General features: G+C 50.2%; 1 protein-coding gene across 1 annotated transcript in view; it reads right to left on the bottom strand.

Moving 5' to 3' along the window:
• The window catches only part of cadps2 (Ca++-dependent secretion activator 2), a 55565-nt gene that overhangs the window by 17651 nt on the left and 15796 nt on the right, over window positions 1-22118 (bottom strand). The window contains 10 exon segments of the mRNA XM_056598142.1: window positions 46-146; window positions 727-850; window positions 1155-1218; window positions 3485-3586; window positions 9181-9368; window positions 13091-13230; window positions 18420-18626; window positions 18932-19040; window positions 19719-19785; window positions 21681-21820. Coding sequence (XP_056454117.1) covers window positions 46-146; window positions 727-850; window positions 1155-1218; window positions 3485-3586; window positions 9181-9368; window positions 13091-13230; window positions 18420-18626; window positions 18932-19040; window positions 19719-19785; window positions 21681-21820 — 1242 coding nt within the window.

Genomic DNA, 22118 nt, shown 5'->3' with positions numbered 1-22118 from the left:
CCCAGCTGTCCTATTATTGGTTGGGATGGACCAATGGGGCGTTACCTCGGCGTGGTGCTCCTCGTTCTGCTGCAGCACCTCGATGCAGAGCTCCCCCAGGCGCAGCAGGTCCTCCAGCCGCCTCTCCCTGGGGACCTCCGCCTCCACTGGGGATCCAGCAACCCGGGTTAGCATCCTAGCCTAGCGTTAGCATAGCTGCTAGCATCCCCACCTAGCGTTAGCATAGCTGCTAGCATCCCCACCTAGCGTTAGCAGAGCTGCTAGCATTCACACCTAGCGTTACCATAGCTGCTAGCATCTAGCATAGCCATAAGCACTCGTATAGTGAGTCCTGAGCGTATAGTGAGCGTATAGTGAGGAGTGAGTGTACAGTGAGTGTACAGTGAGTGAAACGAGTTGTGATTTTATAGTGAGGAGAGAGCGTATAGTGAGGGTATAGTGAGTGGTGAGTGTATAGTGAGCATATAGTGTGGAGTGAGCGTATAGCGAGTACTGAGCGTATGGTGAGTGAAGTGAGTAGTGAGCATATAGTGAGTAGTGAGCATATAGTGAGGAGTGAGTGTATAGTGAGCGTAGAGTGAGTACTGAGCGTATAGTGAGCGTATAAAGAGTAGGGCGCGTATAGTGAGCATATAGTGAGTAGTGAGCGTATAGTGAGGAGTGAGTGTATAGTGAGCGTAGAGTGAGGACTGAGCGTATAGTGCGTATAGTGAGGAGTGAGCGCACCATGGATCTGTGCGTACTGAACCAGCTCAGAGTAGTTGATGTGAGCGGCTTTCTCCAGACACGCCCGGACCAGCTCCCTCATCTCCTCCGGAGGGACGGGGATGGTGATGTCCTTCATCAGAGCCTGGGACACGCCAACAATCACCATCATCATCATAGACAACGTGATACCTTTGACCCCTCCACCTCCCCTGAAACACACCTCAACATCCTGTTTCACCACGAAATGACTCATAGCTCGGTGTGATGTCATTTCCCGTTTAACAAATGACGTACCTCCAGTCACTGGAGATAAGGCGAGACACTGACTAAATGTTTCATTGTAGTGTTAATGTTTCCGTGTAATCTCATGTCTCCCTCCCTCCCCCTATCTCCCTCCCCCTCTGTGGGAACAAAGGAGGCATGTTGGGGGTGAGGGGGCTCCTCACCCGCTCCTGGAGGGACAGCGTGGCTCTCAGCGCTCCATCTGGCCGTCCGAAGGGGAAGCAGTACCTGAGGAGGAGGAGGAGGAGGAGGAGGAGGAGGAGGAGGAGGAGGAGGAGGAGGAGGAGGAGAGGAGGCAGAGCTCAAGGACGACTTCATCACAGAGGGGGAAGGGGGGGGGGGGGGGGGGGGGGTGGAGGAGTAGGAGGTGGAGGAGGAGTGGCAGGGGGAGGAGGAGTGGGGTGGAGAGGGGCAGGAGGAGGAGGGGTAGATGGAGGAGGAGGGGCAGGAGGAGGAGGAGGCGCGGGAGAAACACACCTTGGGCTCGGCTGTCAACAGATGGCTGTATTATTTTATCTAATTACACCGCCGGCTTGGAGGGGAGGGGGAGGAGGGAGGAAGGGGGAGGAGAAGGGGAAGTAGAGGAGGAGGGGTGGAGAAGGAGGGGTATGTTTTTAACGAAGCACGGAGGAGCAAGTTGTTGAACAAAGTGAATGTTCCTGTAAACCAGGGGATGAGGCTGCTGGCCTCATCCCCTGCTGACCTCCTCCCTACCTCCTCCCTACCTCCTCCCTACCACCTCCCTACCACCTCCTTACCTCCTCCCTACCTCCTCCCTACCTCCTCCTTACCTCCTCCCTACCACCTCCCTACCACCTCCTTACCTCCTCCCTACCTCCTCCCTACCTCCTCCCTACCACCTCCCTACCACCTCCTTACCTCCTCCCTACCTCCTCCCTACCACCTCCCTACCTCCTCCCTACCTCCTCCCTACCTCCTCCCTACCTCCTCCATACCTCCTCCCTACCTCCTCCATACCTCCTCCCAACGGCACAGCGCTGTGGTCCTCCTACCTTCTGCATCTTCTCAACTGGCTTTTGGTTTTTATTTTATTTTCTAACCTGCCTTCATGATACATATGATTTATTTAAAATGCGTATTTTATGTATTTATGATATGTTTATGTGTACAAGATATGTATTTGTTAAAAATATAAGATAGATATATAAGATAGAGAGCACCCTGAAAGTGCTTGGCACTTGGTTCTATTAACATCCTTACTGAAAAGACAGCAATATATTGTTGTTTCTCTTTCTTCTGAAAAATGTACTTATTAAAGTGTACTTATAAAAGCATCTGCTAAATGCCCTAAATGTAAAATGTTGATAACATTCACCAATCCTAAAGATTAATTCCAAGATGATAAACAAAGGTTAACTTTAAAACATGAACGTATTTGTAGTGAAACAATAGCGAGCTTTGAGAGCACTTCACCAACTCCTGAGGAGGAGCCAGGCTAAACCAACAGATCACAGAGTCTCATGTTAGCAGAATCCTGTCCATTGTCTCCAGCAGAGAGACCTGCTGGACCCGCTCTTCTCTCCCCCCCTCCTCCCCAACACCAGGGGCCCTGGAGGGGCCCTGGTGTTGGGGAGGAGGGGGGGAGTATATGCTCACAAGGGGGGCCGGTCGGGGGCCCTCCAGGGCCTGTTGTTTCTGAGTTCCATACCTCCAGGACCAGCGGTGGGGGGCGGCAATTAGCCATGTTGTCTCTACCGCTAGTATCTACCTCTGGTATCTCTACCTCTATCTCTGGTATCTCTTCCTCTGGATCCTCTGGTATCTCTACCTCCGGTATCTCTATCTCTAGTAACTCAACCTCTGTTATCTGTACCGCTAGTATCTCCATCTCTGGTATCTCCACCTCAGGTATCTCCACCTCAGGTATCTCATCTCTGTGGTATCTCTACCGATGGTATCTCCACCTCTGGTACCTCCACCGCTTGCATCTCCACCGCTTGCATCTCCACTGCTTGCATCTCCACCTCTGGTTTCTCCACCTCTGGTATCTCTTTATCTGGTATCTCTTTATCTGGTATCTCTATCTCTGGTACCTTTGGTATCTCTAACTCTGGTATCTCCAGTATCTCTATCTCTGGTATCTCCAGTATCCTCTATCTCTGGTATCTCTACCTCTGGTATCTCCATATCTGGTATATCTACCTCTGGGGTCTCCATCTCTTGTATCTCTTGTATCTCTATCTCTGGTACCTTTATCTCTGGTATCTCTATCTCTGGTACCTCTGGAATCTCCATCTCTGGTATCTCTATCTTTGGTACCTCTGGTATCTCTATCTCTGGCATCTCTGGTATCTCTACCTCTGGTATCTCTATCTCTTGTACCTCTACCTCTGGTATCTCCACCTCTGGTATCTCCCTCTCTTGTGTCTCCTTCTCTGATGATGGGCTATGGTTGCCAGGGTGAAGCATTTAGGTAGGGTGATTTCTATGGTTACCAGGGTGTCGTGATGGAGTAGGGGGCTGCTATGGTTACCTGAAGTGTGTGATCTGGTCCTGAAGCAGAGACATGAGGCGCAGCCTGATGACCTCAAACTGCTGCTTCTCCTCCTGGGTCACTGTGGACACCCCATCTGGCCTGGAGAAACACACACATGCATGTTGTAAAGGTAACCACACACACACACACACACACATACATACACACGTCTGTTGTCAAGGTACCCACACAACCACACGATAGTTTGGGTGCGGAGAGTGAGCATGGTGAGAGTGAGTGTGGTGAGAGTGGGTGCTTTGCGAGAGTGTGGTGAGAGTGAGAGCTTTGAGAGAGTGTCGTGAGAGTGGGTGCTTTAAGAGTGAGTGTGGTGAGAGTGGGTGTGGTGAGAGTGAGTGTGGTGAGAGTGAGCGTGGTGAGAGTGAGTCTGGTGAGAGTGAGTGCTTTAAGAGTGAGTGTGGTGAGAGTGAGCGTGGTGAGAGGGAGTGCTTTAAGAGTGAGCGTGGTGAGAGTGAGCGTGGTGAGAGTGAGTCTGGTGAGAGTGAGTGCTTTAAGAGTGAGTGTGGTGAGAGTGAGCGCAGTGACTCCGGAGGGAACACAAAGAGTAGCTGATGGAGGAGAGCTTCATTAAGGCCCCTCCCAGATCCTCAATAGCACTCTGGCAGGAAGGGAAAATGCAATCAGCCCCCTGCGCCAGCAGCCTTGACTTCCGAGGCGTCTAAAGAATGAAGTGGCCTCTCCAACGCGGCGCGAGGGGGTTGTTAATGACTCGTTCTTCTCCTTAAACGCCTCCCATTGGCTGCGACGCCCGCAGCAGAAACAAACCCACACCTCTTGTGAGAGCTTAGCCCTGATGAGAACACCGCCGCAAAACAAACGCACCTCTTGTGAGACCTCTGTGACAGGCCCACAAAGCGCCATGACGCGCCGGAGCGGGGGTCGGAGGAGAGGAGGGTGGACCGGTGTAGGAGATGGAAGGTGGATCGGTGTGTGGAGGTGATGGAGCTCTTCTGATGGCCTCTCATCAGGCCAACTTTCACCTCCCCCTAATAATCATATTCACAACCGCTGATAACAACCACCTCATGATGAACCCTCCTCCACTCAGAGCCCCCGGCCTCAGAGGGGTCTCCCCTCGGCCTCAGAGGGATCTCCCCTCGGCCTCAGAGGGATCTCCCCTCGGCCTCGGAGGGGTCTCCCCCCGCGGGCAAAGGGGGGGCTCTGTTTTGTGTGTCCAACATCAGGGGTCCTCCTCGCTGTCCTCTACAGCCAAAAGGCCTGGAGAGGAGGCTAGTTAGCAGAACTCCTACACCTCCCATCTCTTGTTCCCTCAATCTGTCACTCCCCCCTCTCCCCCCCCCCCCCTCCCCCCTCAGCGAGCACCAGTTAACCCGGGAGGAGCAGGGGCTGGTGGAGGAGGTGGGGCCGGGGCTTTCATGTGCGCTGAAAGGAGAGTGGGGCCTGAATACAACGAGGACAGCAGAACAAGCCCTTTTGTCTCCTAATCCCACACTTCACACACTCCAACCTTGACCCGCGTCCTCGTTACCGACGCACAAAGCTCACAAAGCCCAGGTCTGCTCCTCGGCCGTTCTCAGCCGCCCAGCGACAGCCCTCCGCTCCCGGTGCCTCGTCTTGACTGAGGCCTTTCTGGAGGATCTCGCTCCGTACACTCATGGGTGGCGGGCTGGCCGCCGGCCAGGGGCTGCCATAACGTCAGAGAGAGAAATAACCAGCGCAGCCTCTTTCACAACTCCACACTCTGTGTGTCAATAACATGCCGTGCACTGCCAATAGCGTCCATCATGTCTGCGCTGTTGACACGAGCCGCTACTCTTGTTTTGTCTACAGCCGTGTTCTGTGTGCTTCTGATTTGAATGTTTTAGTCTTTACTCCCTGCTCCTTTCCAAAAGTTGACCGGCGGGTTAATAAAGTGCTTCTAGAGAGTGTGGGTCCGTGTGTCCACTAGTTAACCGGTGGGTTAATAAAGTGCTTTAGGAGAGTGTGGGTCCGTGTGTCCACTAGTTAACCGGTGGGTTAATAAAGTGCTTTAGGAGAGTGTGGGTCTGTGTGTCCGGTAGTTAACCGGCGGGTTAATAAAGTGCTTTAGGAGAGTGTGGGTCCGTGTGTCCACTAGTTAACCGGCGGGTTAATAAAGTGCTTTAGGAGAGTGTGGGTCCGTGTGTCCACTAGTTAACCGGCGGGTTAATAAAGTGCTTTAGGAGAGTGTGGGTCCGTGTGTCCACTAGTTAACCGGCGGGTTAATAAAGTGCTTTAGGAGAGTGTGGGCCTGTCTGCATCGCTGCTGCACGCTGCGGGCAGCAGCTGTGTCGCCATCTCAGACACATTGTTGCTGCTAAATGAAGCGATGCAGCGCAGCGACACGCACACACAGACACACACACACACACACACACACACACACACACAACGGCACGCACACACTGCCACCTATACAGGCATTGCACACACCAACACCCACACACAGCCACGCACAAACAAAGCCATGCACACAGGAGCGCACACACAACCAGGCACACACACAGAGAGCCAGGCATACAGGAACACACCTCAACACACACACACTGCCCAGCGTCATGCACACACACACACACACCACCAAGCACACACACACACACACACACACACACACACACACACACACACACACACACACACACACACACACACACACACACACACACACACACACACACACACACACACACACACACACACACACACACACTCGCACGCCTAACTTGGCACTGCGCCCGTGTGTCCTGGCAGTAGGGTTAGGAGGTAGGGCTAGGAGGTAGGGTTAGGCGGTAGGGTTAGAAGGTAGGGTTAGGAGGTAGGGTTACAGAGTCAATCTAGAACATAGGTGTAGGGTTGGGAGTAGGACGAAGTGGAGGTGGAGGGTGGAGGACAAGGTGGCGGATGAGGAGGTGGAGGATGATGTGGAGGAGGAGGTAGAGGAGGAGGTGGAGGATGAGGAGGTGGAGGAGGAGGTAGAGGAGGAGGTGGAGGAGGAGGTGGAGGAGGCGGTGGAGGATGAGGAGGTGGAGGATGATGTGGAGGAGGAGGTGGAGGAGGAGGTGGAGGATGAGGAGGTGGAGGAGGAGGTAGAGGAGGAGGTGGAGGTGGTTCTGTCGCCGGGTTCCGTCCGGGCGCTCAGAGCGATGAGACGCGCAGGGAGGGGGTCGGGGTGTGATTGGCAGGTGACGGGGTGGGTTGGTGGCGGGGGAGGGGGGGGAGTAAAGCGCTCCTGTCACATCCTGTGTGTGCGTGTCACATCCTGTGTGTGTGCGATCTGGACGGAGAGGCTCTGGAAGGATGGGAGCTGACAGGTGAGAGGAGACGGAGCCCTGCCCTGAGGGGAGGATCACACACCTGGATACACACACACACACACACACACACACACACACACACACACACACACACACACACACACAAGTGCACGCTCACACACAGTAGAACCAGGACTATATGGTATATCATGATAGTCTAGTCGTCAGGGTGTTTAAGACCAAGCTTAAAAGGTTCTGGGTTCAATCCCCAATGTCCACATTCAACCTGTAGTCATCCTACAGCAAGATGACCTCTGACCCCTACCTGCTCCTTAATGACCTGTCTCCGTACTGCCTAACCACGACCTGTTCCTTAATGACCTGTCTCTGTACTGTCTAACCCCTACCTGCTCCTTAATGACCTGTCTCTCTACTGTCTAACCCCTACCTGCTCCTTAATGACCTGTCTCTGTACTGTCTAACCCCTAGCTGCTCCTTAATGACATGTCTCTTTACTGTCTAACCCCTACCTGCTCCTTAATGACCTGTCTCTGTACTGTCTAACCCCTAACTGTTCCTTATTGACCTGTCTCTCTACTGTCTAACCCCTACCTGCTCCTTACTGTACAGTGGATTGAAGGCTCTACTGAATGCCTCCATGGTAATAACAGCAGTTGTGTATGCAGATGTTCATGTTTAGGGGTGGACAGATCTTCTCAACTGACAAAAAGCCAACCCCCCCCCTTTGTTAGGTGAACCATCCTGCTCTCTAATTGGCTAAATGAACCATCCTGCTCTCTAATTGGCTAAATGAGGAGACAAAGAGCTCAGGCACAGATGCTAGTGATTAGCGCAACACAGTACAAGTGCAGGGTAATGCAGAACTTAGACTGCTCACAAGTGGCTATCGCTGGGCTAGGCTCTACCTCTCCCTTGCTCTCTCCAAAGTCAATTATAAATATTGTGAAATGTAAAATGATAAATCTTAAACCTCTTGTTAATTTTGTAAATGGAAGCATGTTGTCAGTTTTTACATGAGATCACCAGGTCACCTGATGGTAGAATCACCAGATCACACCAACCAACCATGATAGTGTTTATGCTCCCGATGTGAACACAACTTTGTAACCTCATTTCTGAGCATCATTAATTCCATTTTTCTATGTTTTAATTGTTATTGATCTGCATGTCTTGCAAAGAAAATAACTTGAGATCATCGAAAACGCAAAGGCTTGTAATTGTTGTTCCTAGAAGTGATCTGTTCAGTTGTCGTGCAGAAGCTGAAGTTCCAACGATATAAATATTCATTCCTAACAGATCACTGGTGGAGGGCTGGAGGTGGACACCTCGTGTTGGTCCTCTCATCTATTCCTGGATGAAGACTTAACAGCCCTAACAGCAGACCAGCTGTTTGTTTTTGGCTTCATTTACCTTCTGGTTCTTATTTTGTCAAATGTATTTTTTTGACTTATTTGAGAAGTTCTGAATCCAGTTAAAGAAAGATCAGTCACTCAACTTAAAGTGTGACTTGTCTTAAAGAAGAAGTATGATAATATTACTGCTGGACGACTGAATCTGTTATGAGGCTGACTCTGAGCTGGCGTACGGAGGAAATAATCACGGGAGGCTTTCTAACACTTCCTCCTGAGGGTTCACACGTTCCATCACACACATTTAGCAACAAGCAACATTACAGAGAGCCAATAGGAACACAGCTCTGCTCAACCCAGCCAATCCCTGCTCAGCTCCTGCAAATGCAGGGAGCAAGTTCAAGTTCGGAAATTCGTGATTTATTTTCAAGAATAAAAATGGTTCAAAATCGATCTGTCTACATCTATCTGAAGATATATCTATATCTAAGTCTGTCTGTAAATACAGTACATTTAAATAAAATAATCAATCTAAATAAATAATCTAAATAAATCTAGATTTAATTATCTATCTGTAGATATATCCAACTATCGATCTCTAGATATCTCTATATATAAATGTATACATATCGATATCTATTTATCAATAGATATATCTATATATAAATGTAGATATATTTATCTATCTATAGATATATATCTATATATACGTGTGTGCGTGTCTGTGTGTCTGCGTGTTTGCGTGTGTGTGTGTGTGCATGTGTGTTACCGGTTGCCGTGCGTTCGTGTTACCAGTTGCCGTGTGTGTGTTTCTGTGTGCGTGTGTTTTTCCAGTTGCCGTGTGTGTGTGTGTGTGTGTGTGTGTGTGTGTGTGTGTGTGTGTGTGTGTGTGTGTGTGTGTGTGTGTGTGTGTGTGTGTGTGTGTGTGTGTGTGTGTGTGCATGCGTGCGCTCATGCGGGTGTGCGTGCGTGTGTGCTCGGTTTTACCGGTAGCCGTCTGTGTGTGTGTTACCGGTTCCCGTGTGTGTGTGTGTGTGTTACCGGTTGCGTGTGTGTGTGTGCATCGTGTTACCGGTTGCCGTGGATGTGGGAGGAGCAGAAGGCGTAGCTGTAGTGCAGCAGGGTGGGGTCCACCAGCGAGCTGCTCTCTGCATACTCCATCAGCTCCGTCAGGTAGGTGAGGTGGCGCTGGCAGCCACGCACGCCGTAGCGCGCGCAGTACTCATCTAACACAAACACCTGGCCGGGGCTGAACCAGCCCTGCACACACGCACGCACGCGTACACACACACGCACACGCACACGCGCACACACACACACACACACGTTAATACAGACATACAAATACACACACATTAATACACACATTAAAATACACACCAACACACATTGTTATACAAACACACACCAACACACATTATAGAAACACACACACATACACACACATTAAAATACACAAACACATTAAAATAAAAACACACAGACACAGATATTAATACACACATAAAAATACACACACACATGTATGCACACAAGCACACATACACAGACACATACACACACACACACACGTATAGCGATACACATACACGTATACAGACACACACATATACAGACGTAAACACACGTATATATACACACACACACACAACCCGTGCACAAAGACAGACATACCCGTGCACACACACTCAAAGACACATATGCAGACAAACACATATACAGACAGAAACACACTCATACATGTTAAACTGATCTTTCCATTTCAACAAATGCATAGTATATATCAATACACACACTTCAATATTTAAGAATATTATTAATATTGAATATATATAAATATTAAATAAATATATATGAGAGACAGAGAGAGAGAAAGAAAGAGACAGAGACAGAGAGAGAGAGGGACAGAGAGAGAGAGAGAGAGAGAGAGAGAGAGAGAGAGAGAGAGATGGTTTCCAGTTATTTATTGGAGCGTTACACTGAACGGTTTCCGACACCTCGGGGGGGCAAAAGAAGAGAAAACTGAAAAAAAAAAAGAAGTTGTTGCAGGAATAATCTCGTTCCAGCATTTAAACCGCGGGGGTCAGAGGTTAACCCGTCAACATTAAATGCGTCGGGAGAGAGGGGGAGGGAGGGAGGAAGCGGGGGGGGGGGGTCTGGCAGGCGCTTGGGAGACAATAAGGTGAGAAACGGAGGGATCTTCATTAGTCAACCCATCGCGCCGGTAATCACTAAATTAGGCATGAAACTTACAAGGCTAATTAAGATTCCTGGTGGAAGCAACATTAGCACATTAGCACCTTGGCTGTGATTCCCCCCACCCCCCTACTCATGCTTTAAGACAACTGACAAACCGCATCCTTATCCCCCTCGTTAAAGATCTACATTCCCGCGCGTTCAAACCCTTATTTCCTCCTCTAGTCCAACGGCGGAGCGGAGTAGTCCGCCATCAGACTCCAGCCGCCCGCCCCGGCCCTCGCTCTGTTTCATGTGGGCTACGCCGTTCACGCCTATGGGCTCGCCCCGAGCCCGCGTACGGGAGTTAGAATAACATATCGTCTGTTTCCTCCTCAGGGCCGGGCAGACCAGGGCCTGCCCAGTCCTCCTCAGACCGGCTCATCCTAAGGCCCGGGTCTATGGAGGAGCAGGTTTGAGGAGGAGCAGGTCGAGGAGGAGCCGGTCTGAGGAGGGGCAGGTCTGAGGAGGCCGAGCTGCTCTCTGAGGTCCCGCTCGCCGCGTTCTTCACGCTGCGGTCTGGACGAGGACGGCGTTGTTGTTCTGAGGAGAACAGCCTCCTGCCTCGCCTGTCATCGCTGGCTTCAGCTTGTTCATTTATTCGTCTTCTGTCTCCTCGTCTCCGGGAGCGAGGAGCTATTAATATCACACCAGCGCGGCGTCAACAGACAAGATGTTCGTCTGCGACAAACAGATGGCGAGCTCCGGACTTGGCTGCGTCCGCTCAATTAGAGCCTAACGAGCTGGCTGCCTCGTTAGTGCTGCCAGTTGCGCATGTAGCGCTGTCAGGGAGCGTGCAGTCAGCTAGCCGGAACCAGCTAACCAAACCAGCTCACCAAACCAGCTCACCAAACCAGCTATCCAAACCAGCACACCAAACCAGCTAACCTGAACCAGCTAATCAAACCAGCTAACCAAACCAGTTCGCCAAACCAGCTCACCAATCTAGCTCACCTTAACCAGCTCACCAAACTACCTAACCAAACCAGCTAACCTGAACCTGCTAATCAAACCAGCTAACCAATCTAGTTCGCCAAACCAGCTCTCCAATCTAGCTCGCCTTAACCAGCTCACCAAACTACCTAACCAAACCAGCTAACCTGAACCTGCTAACCAAACCAGCTAACCTGGAGCTGCTAACCTGAACTACCTCACCTTAACAAGCTAACCAAACCAGCTAACCTGAACCAGCTAACCTGAAGCTGCTTACCCAAACCAGCTAACCTGAACCATCTTGCCATAACTATCTAATGTAAACCAGCCCGTCAGAACTAGCTAACCTGAACCAGCAACATAATCATTAATCATCATAACTGGTTAATTGGCTAAATAAAAATTTGCGCTAGATAACCTAACTTTGCCTTGCATCCTTCCCCACTGATAAGCCAATCAGAATCCGTGACTCATGGTCCTCTTGCCCCGTTGGCTAAACTAATTCACTTTTATCAACAAGTCTCTACTTTGATCCTCTCCATTGTTCTTTCCAATTAGCTTAATACGAATATCTTAATTTCTCATAATACCAAGATTGCATTCCTTATTAAAACCTCTTTATTCCTTATTCATAAAATTCTTTATTCATAAAGTCTTTATTTATAAAATTATTTCACTGCTGTGTTGTAGGGCATTATGAAACTAATGCTGATTATAAATACAGATTCATATCTTTGAAGTAGCAACACTGGTAAAGCTCTCAGAAGTACTAACACCTGTAGCCCTCTGGGAAGTACTAACATATGTAGTACTCTGAAGTACTAACAATTGTAGTAGTCTTTGAAGTACTAAGACTTCAAGTGTTAATACTTCCCAGAGTACTACAAGTCTTAGTACTTCAAAGAGTACTACAATGTTAGTACTCTGGGAAGCACTAACACATGTTATACTCTGAAGTACTAACACATGTAATACTCTGAAGTTCTAACACTTGTTGTACTCTGTGAAGTACTACCCCTTGCATTAGGCCTAGATTGTTTCTGAGTACTGGATTCTTCAGTTATTGGGTGTCCCTGTGTCTGTGTCCCCCCATCCACAGCAGAGGCCCTCCTGGCCCTCCTTCCCTCACCCTGGCCCCTCCTCCCTCACCCTGGCGCCCCTCCCCTGCAGCAGTGAACCCTAGTCAGGCTGGGGTCAGGGTCTTGTTTGGGACGGTATTGATTAGCCCGTTCATCCCTTCGATTTGTGTGAGAGAGAACATCAGACATCTGTCGTCTCCCACGCAGCCCGCAGCCCCATTATCCCGCTGACCAGGCCGGGCTAACACTATGCTAAACAGGCCATGCCAACAGTGTGGAGAGTACAATAAGAGAGCTAACTAGGCTAGGCTAACAGAATATAAAGTAAGATAAAAGAGCTAACAAGGCTAGGCTAACCAAAAATATAGCAAAGTAGAAGAGCCAACTGGGCTAGGCTAACATATTACATATTAAAGTTAAGAGCTAACTATATTCTAACCAAATATATGGTCAAGTAAAATAGCTAGCTGGTTTCCATTTGTGGGCCCACCAGTGCGTTCTGGTGTTCCAATAGACTCAGAGAGTCCGGTCCTGTTAGGACCTGAAACCCAGAGAGACGGTCCCTTTAGGACCTGAGACCCAGAGAGTCCGGTCCTGATAGGACCTGAGACCCAGAGAGGTCCGGTCCTGATAGGACCTGAGACCCAGAGAGACGGTCCCTTTAGGACCTTTTGGCTAGGATCAGACCCGGGTCCTGGCACCGGGTCCGGTCGGGGGTCACAGCGGGGGTCCTACCAGGCAGGAGTAGGAGTCGTCCATGCGGTGGCGGAGGGTGAGTCTCTGCAGTGTGGTGAAGAGCGCCGCGTGGTCCGACTCACACGGGTCTGCAGCCACCAGCGCCTCCACGCCCTGCTGCCGCGGGACGGGGTCCGCACCTGGAGCACACACACACACACACACACACACACACACACACACACACACACACACACACACACACACCACACACAAACACACACACACACACACCACACACACACACACACACACACACACACACATAAACACGCAGGGAACAGACAGAAACAAACACAGAACACCCACACACAGACAGAGGAAGGAGTGTGTTTAGCGGCTGGAAGTTGTGCGCTTCCTGTCCTCCAACACGTCTTCACACAGCCTTCGCGCCTGGCCCGCCTCGGCCCCGCCTTGTGAATACTAACTGGCCCGCCGCTCTGTTTTGGCGCCGTTGGCGTTTGGCGTTCGTGGTAAACATGTCCCACCTACGTTGGCGCCGCGCCGCTGTGAAACACAACGCTACAGCGAGGCGCTAGCGGGGGCGGAGTCAGTGCTCCACACGCTACGCTGTGAAGGGAAACACAGCACCGCCCACAGCACCACCCGCAACAACACCAGGCAGGACAGCGCCGCCCAACAGCAACGGCCACAGCAACACCTCCCAACAACACCGCCCGAAGCACCACTTCCCTACACCACCACCCGCAGCACCACCTCCCAACAAAACCACTTCCCAACAGCACCAGCATGCAGAACAGCACCGCCCGCAACACCATCCGTAACAACACCACCCACAGCACCACCAGGCAGCACCTCCCTGCAGCCTCGGCCTAGCTCATGCAGATGCATCAGAAAATACACTGAGTGGTGAAATAGCTTTGAGAGAGGAAGAGGAGGAGGAGGAGGAGGAAGGTGGAGTGAGAGAAGAAGGAAGTGGAATAGGAGGAGGAAGAAAAGGAGGAGAAAGGAGGGGGAGGAAGAAGAGGAAGGGGAAGAGGAGGAAGGAGGAAGAAGGAGTAGGAGTAGGAGGAAGAGGAGGAGGAGGAAGGAGTAGGAGGAGGAGGAAGGGGAAGGGGATGGTTTGGTTGGAGAGTGAGTGGTTGGCTACCGCAGGTACTCGGCACACGGCGCTTCGAGCGGCAAAAGAGCGGGAAGCCCTGCTCCTGGGGTCAGGGGTCACAGGAAGCAGAAAGACGAGCGGGAGGGAAAAGACGATCCTTTCTGATAAACACCGAGCGGCTCTCTCTCTAACAGACACTCGCGCCCTTACTCGCTCTCTCAAACACTTACTCTCTCTCCCTCCTTTCAGCGGTGCAGTTTTACGGACGCACAAAAGACGCAGGCCTCGCTCTCCCCGCCGCCCGCGGCCCGTGACCCACACCGGCGTTACTGATTGCTTTTATGTCACGTTGTGAAAGCGTCCGGGCGCCGGGCTGGCGTCTTGTGTTGTGTTGCCGTAGCGCCCAGAGAAACACTCTCTGCTCACTCCCCGCCTTTGTCCAAACTCATAAAAAGATGGCAAAAGTGAAACGGGAACAATCAGGGCTCTGAATCGATGCGTCCCTCTCGGCGGCGTGGCCCATTGTCGCCCTGCCTCGTGCCACGCCAACATGTAGGTCATTTTGCATTCGTTACCTCGGAGAAAACGAGCAGTGGCTTAATGCGGTTTGGAGAAAGAGAGAGGAGTGGGCGAGACGGAAGAAAGGAGACAAAGAGATATAGATTAGTGGAGTTATTAAGAGGGGGGGTGTATTGATTGGAGCAGGAGCGGGGGGGTTAGGGGGGGGGGTCGCGTGAAGCCAACTATCAGCTCTGAGGGGCGGGGGATTGTTTAGGACTCATATCTATAGTCCACTTTAGTTATGTCTCCGTGTGTTTGTCTGGGTGCACTCGCCGTTGTCTCCCGTGTGTGTGCGTGTGTGTGTGAGCATTTGTGCGCTGTGTTTTCCTGTGTGTGTGTGTGTGTGTGTGTGTGTGTGTGTGTGTGTGTGTGTGTTTGTGTGTGTGTGTGTGTGTGTGTGTGTGTGTGTGTGTGTGAATCTGTGTGTGTTTGTGTGCTCCAGTTTATTTATAAAGCGCCTTAACAAAAACAACCCTCTTTGTAGCAGAGGGCTGAACAGATAGTTCGACAGTAAGTCGATACTCCATGTGTACAGATGACAACATACACACTGACACACACACTGAATGTGTACAGACAACACACACTGCATGTGTACAGATACAAACACACTGCATGTGTACAGACACACACACTGCAAGTGTAAAGACAACACACACTGCAAGTGTACAGATTACACACACTGCAAGTGTACAGACAACACACACTGGAAGTGTACACAAACTGCAAGTCTAACGGTAACACACACTGCATGTACAATGGCAAGACACACTGCAAGTATATAAACAAACACACATTGCATGTGTACAGACACACAGCCTATCATCGCAATAAGGAATTATGCGCCACAGCAAATACAGGAAATAACCCAAGGACAAACACCAAAAAAATAAAAGAAAGGATGGCTAGGAGGTCTGGTTCTGAGGACTAGCCCAGGGTTCTGCTGGGGGGTGAGGGGAGAGGAGGTCTGGTTCTGAGGACTAGCCCAGGGTTCTGCTGGGGGGTGAGGGGAGAGGAGGTCTGGTTCTGAGGACTAGCCCAGGGTTCTTCTGGGGGGTGAGGGGAGAGGAGGTCCAGACAGACTGGAGGGCTTTAACGTAGGGATGTGAAAGCGGCTCTGTAGGAGACAGTGAGGGTAGTTCTCCCTCTCTCTACTTCTGGTTAATATCCTGGCATTGTGAGGGTGCCTGTGTGCGGCTGTGTGTGTGTGGCTGTGTGAGTGTGCCTATGTGTGTGTGTGTGTGTGTGTGTGTGTGTGTGTGTGTGTGTGTGTGTGTGTGTGTGTGTGTGTGTGTGTGTCTCTGTGTGTGTGTTTATGTGTGTATGGTGCGTGCACTCAATCTCTTCAAATCCATTTCATGAGGGTTTCATGGTTATTGTCACGGAAACCGCCACATCCATGTGACACAGACATCTGAGTGAGAGAGAGAGAGAGCGAGAGAAGGAGAGAGAGAGAGAGAGAGAGAGAGGAGAGAGAGAGAGAGAGAGAGAGAGAGGGAGAGAGAGAGAGAGAGAGGATCGGCCAGTGAAGCGATGTGTTTTGATGCGTGTGTTAGAGCGCAGGAGCTACATTGGTCACACACACACACACACACACACACACACACACACACACACACACACACACACACACACACACACACACACACACGGCGGCAGCAGCAGCAGGATGGAGGGCTGACAGGTCGTCACGTCGGGGGATATCACGCGTGTCACGTGTCACGGTTCACCGTCTCCCCCCTCCCTCCCCCCCTCCCTCCCTATCCTCACACCCCCCGGGGTTGGCTCAGCAGGGGTCGCGACCCCTTCAACAGTCCGTCCCGAGTCTGTTTCCGATCAGGCACCAAATGGCTTGTCATCTCTACTTATCAGAGGAGAAGCAGATCCACCAGACCCAGTCACCTGGTCGCCGCGGTGACACCAGTCACCTGGTCGCCGCGGTGACACCATCACCTGGTCGCCGTGGTGACACCATTACAACACCACGTTAACACCATCACTACACCACGTGAACACCATCACTAAATCTGCTCTACCACGTAAACACCATCACTACACCACGTTAACACCATCACTACATCTGCTCCACCACGTTAACACCATCACTACATCTGCTCCACCACGTTAACACCATCACCACACCACGTTACCACCATCACTACACCACGTTAACACCATCACTACATCTGCTCCACCACGTTAACACCATCACCACACCACGTTACCACCATCACTACACCACGTGAACACCATCACTACACCGCACTTCATCTGCTCCCCCACGTTAACACCATCACTGCACCATGTTAGCATTAGCACCATCACTACATCTACTCAACCACGTTTAACACCATCCCTGCACCACGTTAACACCATCACTGCACCACGTTAACACCATCACTTCATCTGCTCCACCACGTTCACACCATAACCCGCTCCACCGCGTTGAGAAGCTACCACACAACTGGAGGTATAGCAGAGACGGTGGACATGGGAGATTCAGTAGATGTGTATAAATAGGGTAGTTCTGGTAGAAATGGGAAGGTGTGGTAGACATAGAGATATAGATTTAGACACTGAAGGAGACAGGATATGTTGTAGATAGATGTTAAAGATGTAATAGATATCTAATAGTTAGATGTAACTGATATCTAATAGATAGATGTAATAGATGTATTAGATATCTAATAGATATATAGAATATATAGAATAGATGCAAAAGTGGTATAAGATCGTTGTAATAGATGGTTATAACTTATAATAGATATATTAGATGGATATAATAGATATAATAGATGTAATAGATATCTAATAAATAGATATAATAGAGGTATAAGGTTTGTAAATAGATAGTTATAACTTATAATAGATGTATGTGGTAGATGTAATAGATATGTAATATATAGATGTGGTAGATGGGTTGTAATAGGTAGATGTAGATGTAATAGATATCTAATATATAGATGTGGTAGATGGGTTGTAATAGATAGATGTAGATGTAATAGATATCTAATAGATAGATGTGGTAGGTGGGTTGTAATAGGTAGATGTAGATGTAATAGATATCTAATATATAGATGTGGTAGATGGGTTGTAATAGATAGATGTAGATGTAATAGATATCTAATAGATAGATGTGGTAGGTGGGTTGTAATAGGTAGATGTAGATGTAATAGATATCTAATATATAGATGTGGTAGATGGGTTGTAATAGATAGATGTAGATGTAATAGATATCTAATAGATAGATGTAGCAGGTGCTGGGGTGTAGTAGGTGCAGTAGCTGTGGTGAATGCAGCAGCATGAGTCCAGTAGTTTGTCTAGCGTGGCTCCCTGCCTAGAGGCGGCGTTCTTCGGTCTATTTTCTTCCTCACTTCCAGACAAGACAAGAGGAGATGTTTCACGTTGGTTAGCGGTGAATTGAGGCGCGTGGAGAAGGGAGAGAGCCCTGATTACTCTGCCTCACGTCGGGACCATGGCAAGGAAGTTAGTCTTACCAGCGGAACTGAACCTCATCTCAAACAATCAGAGCATTACCGCCACGACTCTCTGGCCCCCCCCCCCCCCCCCCCCAACTTCCATCCCCCATGAGGCGGTGGACCAGGAGGAGGTGGTGGTGGTGGACCACAGTGTGGTGGACAATCACATGACAGGAGGATGTTCACGTGACAGGAAACATCACGTCAAGAGAGGAGGCGGGCGTACCGGTGAGTGATGCCTGCTTCTGATTGGCTCCTCGGCCATTGGGGTGGTTCTTCCTGCTGTGGGCGGGGGGCACGGGCTTGTAGGACTGCCCGGTGCCCCGGTACAGGGCCTGGACCCACAGCACCCGGTCCTGCTCGTCATCGCTGGCAAAGGTCACCAGCTCGCCCTCCCGCACCGCATTGAAGAAGACGGCCCCGCCCTGCAGACCTGTGGACAGGACCTGCTAATGACTGACAGGTGGGCTAACAGCTGGACTAACAGGTGTGCTTAGTGCTAATAGGAGTACTAATAGGTGTACTAACAGGTGTATTAACAGTTGTATTTCCTACCTGACTGGTGTGTTTACCGGTGTATTGAAAGGTGTGTTTACACAGGTGCATTTACAGGTGTAATAGAGGTGCATTTACAGGTGTGTTTACAGGTGTATTTAAAGGCAAATTTCCTACCCGACATGTGTATTTACAGGTGTATTTACAGGTGTATTTACAGGTCGGATACAGGAGAATTTCTACCTGACTGCGGTTCACAGAAGTCAACGGTGTAGCCGTCAAGCTGCATCAACTCCTGAGGCTCTGCCTTCTTCGCTCGGTAGCTGCACATGGCGAAGGTGTACTGGCTCACCTGGGGGGTCAGAGGTCATGCTGAATTAACCCGTCTTCTTAACCCCTTCCCCCCAGGTCGAGTCACAAGGTAGTTGCTGTGGCTAGTGCTCGTGGTTAGGGTCAGGGGAGGTAGCCAGGGCTAGTGGTTGGGGTCAGGGGAGGTAGCTAATGCTAGTGGTTGGGGCTAATGGTCAGGGCTAGGGGTCATGGCTAGCTGTCAGGGTTAGTAGTCAAGATTAGTGGTCAGGGCAAGTGGTCAGGGCTAGCAGTCAGGGCTAGCTGTCAGGGCTAGCTGTCAGGGTTAGTAGTCAAGGCTAGTGGTCAAGGCTAGTGGTCAGGGCCAGTGGGCAAGGCTAGAGGTTAGTGCTAGCAGTCAGGGCTAGTGGTTAGGGCTAGCTGTCAGGGTTAGTCGTTAGGGCTAGCGGTTAGGGCTAGTGGTCAGGGCTAGCGGTCAGTACTAGTGGTCAGGGCTGAATTTGCCTTATTATTTTGCTTTATCTATAGCAAAGTAACTGTGACCCAAACCATCGCCATTGGGGTTAATAAAGTATGGTGAATAGTATGAGTAGTATAAGCGATCATGACGATGTGACAGCATGAACCAGGTGACACATGAGCCGTTGGGAGTGCCACTAAATGTTTTTAGTGTCCTACACATTTAAAAAGGTGGACCGGTGGATGTTGGTCTTCTGTTTACCTGAACAAGAACAAAATATCTTCTCTTCCAGCGTTTCCACACGCGCTGACCCAGAGCGTGCAGATAGCTGTCAAAGAACAGAGAAAGCTTTTAAATATATCTCTCGTTCCGTCTGCATGTGATAAAAACAACCCTTTAATTTAGCAGTGAGTCATTAAGACGCAGCCACAGATCCTCACCGAGAAAGAGGGAAACAGAGCGGGAGTCAAACACAGGCCAACAGCGCCCCCAGGTGGACACAGGACACCACTACAGCCTGATAGACTATTACGGGTGATCGCTAAAGTAAAGACCAGAACAAGTTCATATCATAACTTGGAGTCTGCACAAATATATATTACACCAATCTCTCTCTACCCGTCTGTCCTCTCTCTCTCCTCCTCCCCCCCCTCCCCCTCTCCTCTCTCCTCTCTCCCCCCCTCCTCTCTCCCCCCCCTCTCTCTCTCTCTCCCTCCCTCTCCCTCCCCCCTCCCTCCCTCCCTCCCCCTCCCTCCCTCCCTCCCTCCCTCCCTCCTCCTCCCTCCCTCTCTCTCTCTCTCCTCTCTCTCTCTCTCTCTCTCTCTCTCTCTCTCTCTCTCTCTCTCTCTCTCTCTCTCTCTCTCTCTCTCTCTCTCTCTCTGCAGATACTAAAAGCGAGCGAGCATCCGTTGGCACTGTGTGTGGTGTGTGTGTGTGTGTGTGTGTGTGTGTGTGTGTGTGTGTGTGTGTGTGTGTGTGTGTGTGTGTGTGTGTGTGTGTGTGTGGGTGTGTGTGTGTGTGTGTGTGTGTGTTGTCTCTCTACCAATTAGAGCAGCATCATTAAAAAGTGACCCAACAAGGAGACGCTCCAAATGTTACAAGCACCAGCTGTGACCTCCTCTCTCTCCTCCTCCTCTTCCTCCTCCTCCTCCTCCTCCTCACTCTGCTCCTCCTCCCTCCTCTTCACCTCCTCCTCTCCCACAATGTAGGAGCTCATGCAGAGCCACACACACACACACACACACACACACACACACACACACACACACCCACACACACACACACACACACACACACACACACACACACACACACACACACAGGGTTCTAAGTGTTGTTCTAAGCGTTGTTCTAAGTGTGGTTCTATGTGTTGTTCTAATTGTGGTTCTAAGTTTGGTTCTAAGACTCTCAGATCTCCAACAGGACAACATTTGTTCATTGAGATCTTGCCCTTAACAGAACCCCCAGCTCTGAAGTGAGTGCTGCCTCACTGGGTGTTTGATGTAATGTCTCAACTCCCTCACTAGGGGGACTTTAATGGGTGCGTTTGGTTGTAATGCCTCCCTCTACAATAGAGAACGGCCTTTACTGGGTGTGTTTGGTTGTAATGCCTCCCTCTACCACTAGAGGACGGCCTTTACTGGGTGTGATTGGTTGTAATGCCTCCCTCTACCACTAGAGGACTGCCTTTACTGGGTGTGTTTGGTTGTAATGCCTCCCTCTACCACTAGAGGACGGCCTTTACTGGGTGTGATTGGTTGTATTGCCTCCCTCTACCACTAGAGGACAGCCTTTACTGGGTGTGTTTGACTGTTATGCCTCCACACCACTACTAGGGGACGGCCTCCCTCATCACATTGAGCATTGGTCCTCTGTCTTCTTCATGGTTTCTTACATAACATATGACAATTTCTTCTCTTTTTTGTGTTGCCATGGAGTCGTGAAGTGGATATATTATGGAAGTCATGTGACCCCCCGGTGACCCCATATCAGAGTGGGGCTACAGAAGATCAGATTAATAATTACAAAGACCTCTGGCCAACGGGGTTAGACAGTACAGAGACAGATCATTAAGGAGCAGGTAGGGGTTAGATAGTCAAGAGACAGGTTATTAAGGAGCAGGTAGGGGTTAGACAGTAGAGAGACAGGTCATTAAGGAGCAAGTAGGGGTTTAGGAGTTTGTCGAAAATATTGGATCCGCGGTGGTAGTGTTGACTCCCTTACCCACAATGCTTCATGTTGGGCGGTTTGTCCATGCGGACGGCCAGCTTGATCCTCAGGTCCGAGTCCGCACTGTTCTTGGAGACCGTCATGCGGTGGAGCTCTGGCTGCTTGGGTCCGTTGGGGGTCGGGTTCAGGACCACCTGATTGGAATCATTACCGCTACTTTACACTGAGGATCATTACCGCTACTTTACACTGAGAATCATTACCGCTACTTTACACTGAGGATCATTACCGCTACTTTACACTGAGAATCATTACCGCTACTTTACACTGAGGATCATTGCCGCTACTTTACACTGAGAGTCATTACCGCTACTTTACACTGAGAGTCATTACCGCTACTTTACACTGAGACTCATTACCGCTACTTTACACTGAGAGTCATTACAATACTTTACGCTGAGAGTCATTACAATACTTTACACTGAGTCATTA

The sequence above is a fragment of the Gadus chalcogrammus genome, chromosome 9 (assembly GCF_026213295.1).
Source record: "Gadus chalcogrammus isolate NIFS_2021 chromosome 9, NIFS_Gcha_1.0, whole genome shotgun sequence".
NCBI lineage: Eukaryota > Metazoa > Chordata > Actinopteri > Gadiformes > Gadidae > Gadus > Gadus chalcogrammus.
The sequence above is the reverse complement of the archived record's forward strand: the minus strand, read 5'-3'. Positions and strand labels throughout refer to the sequence as shown.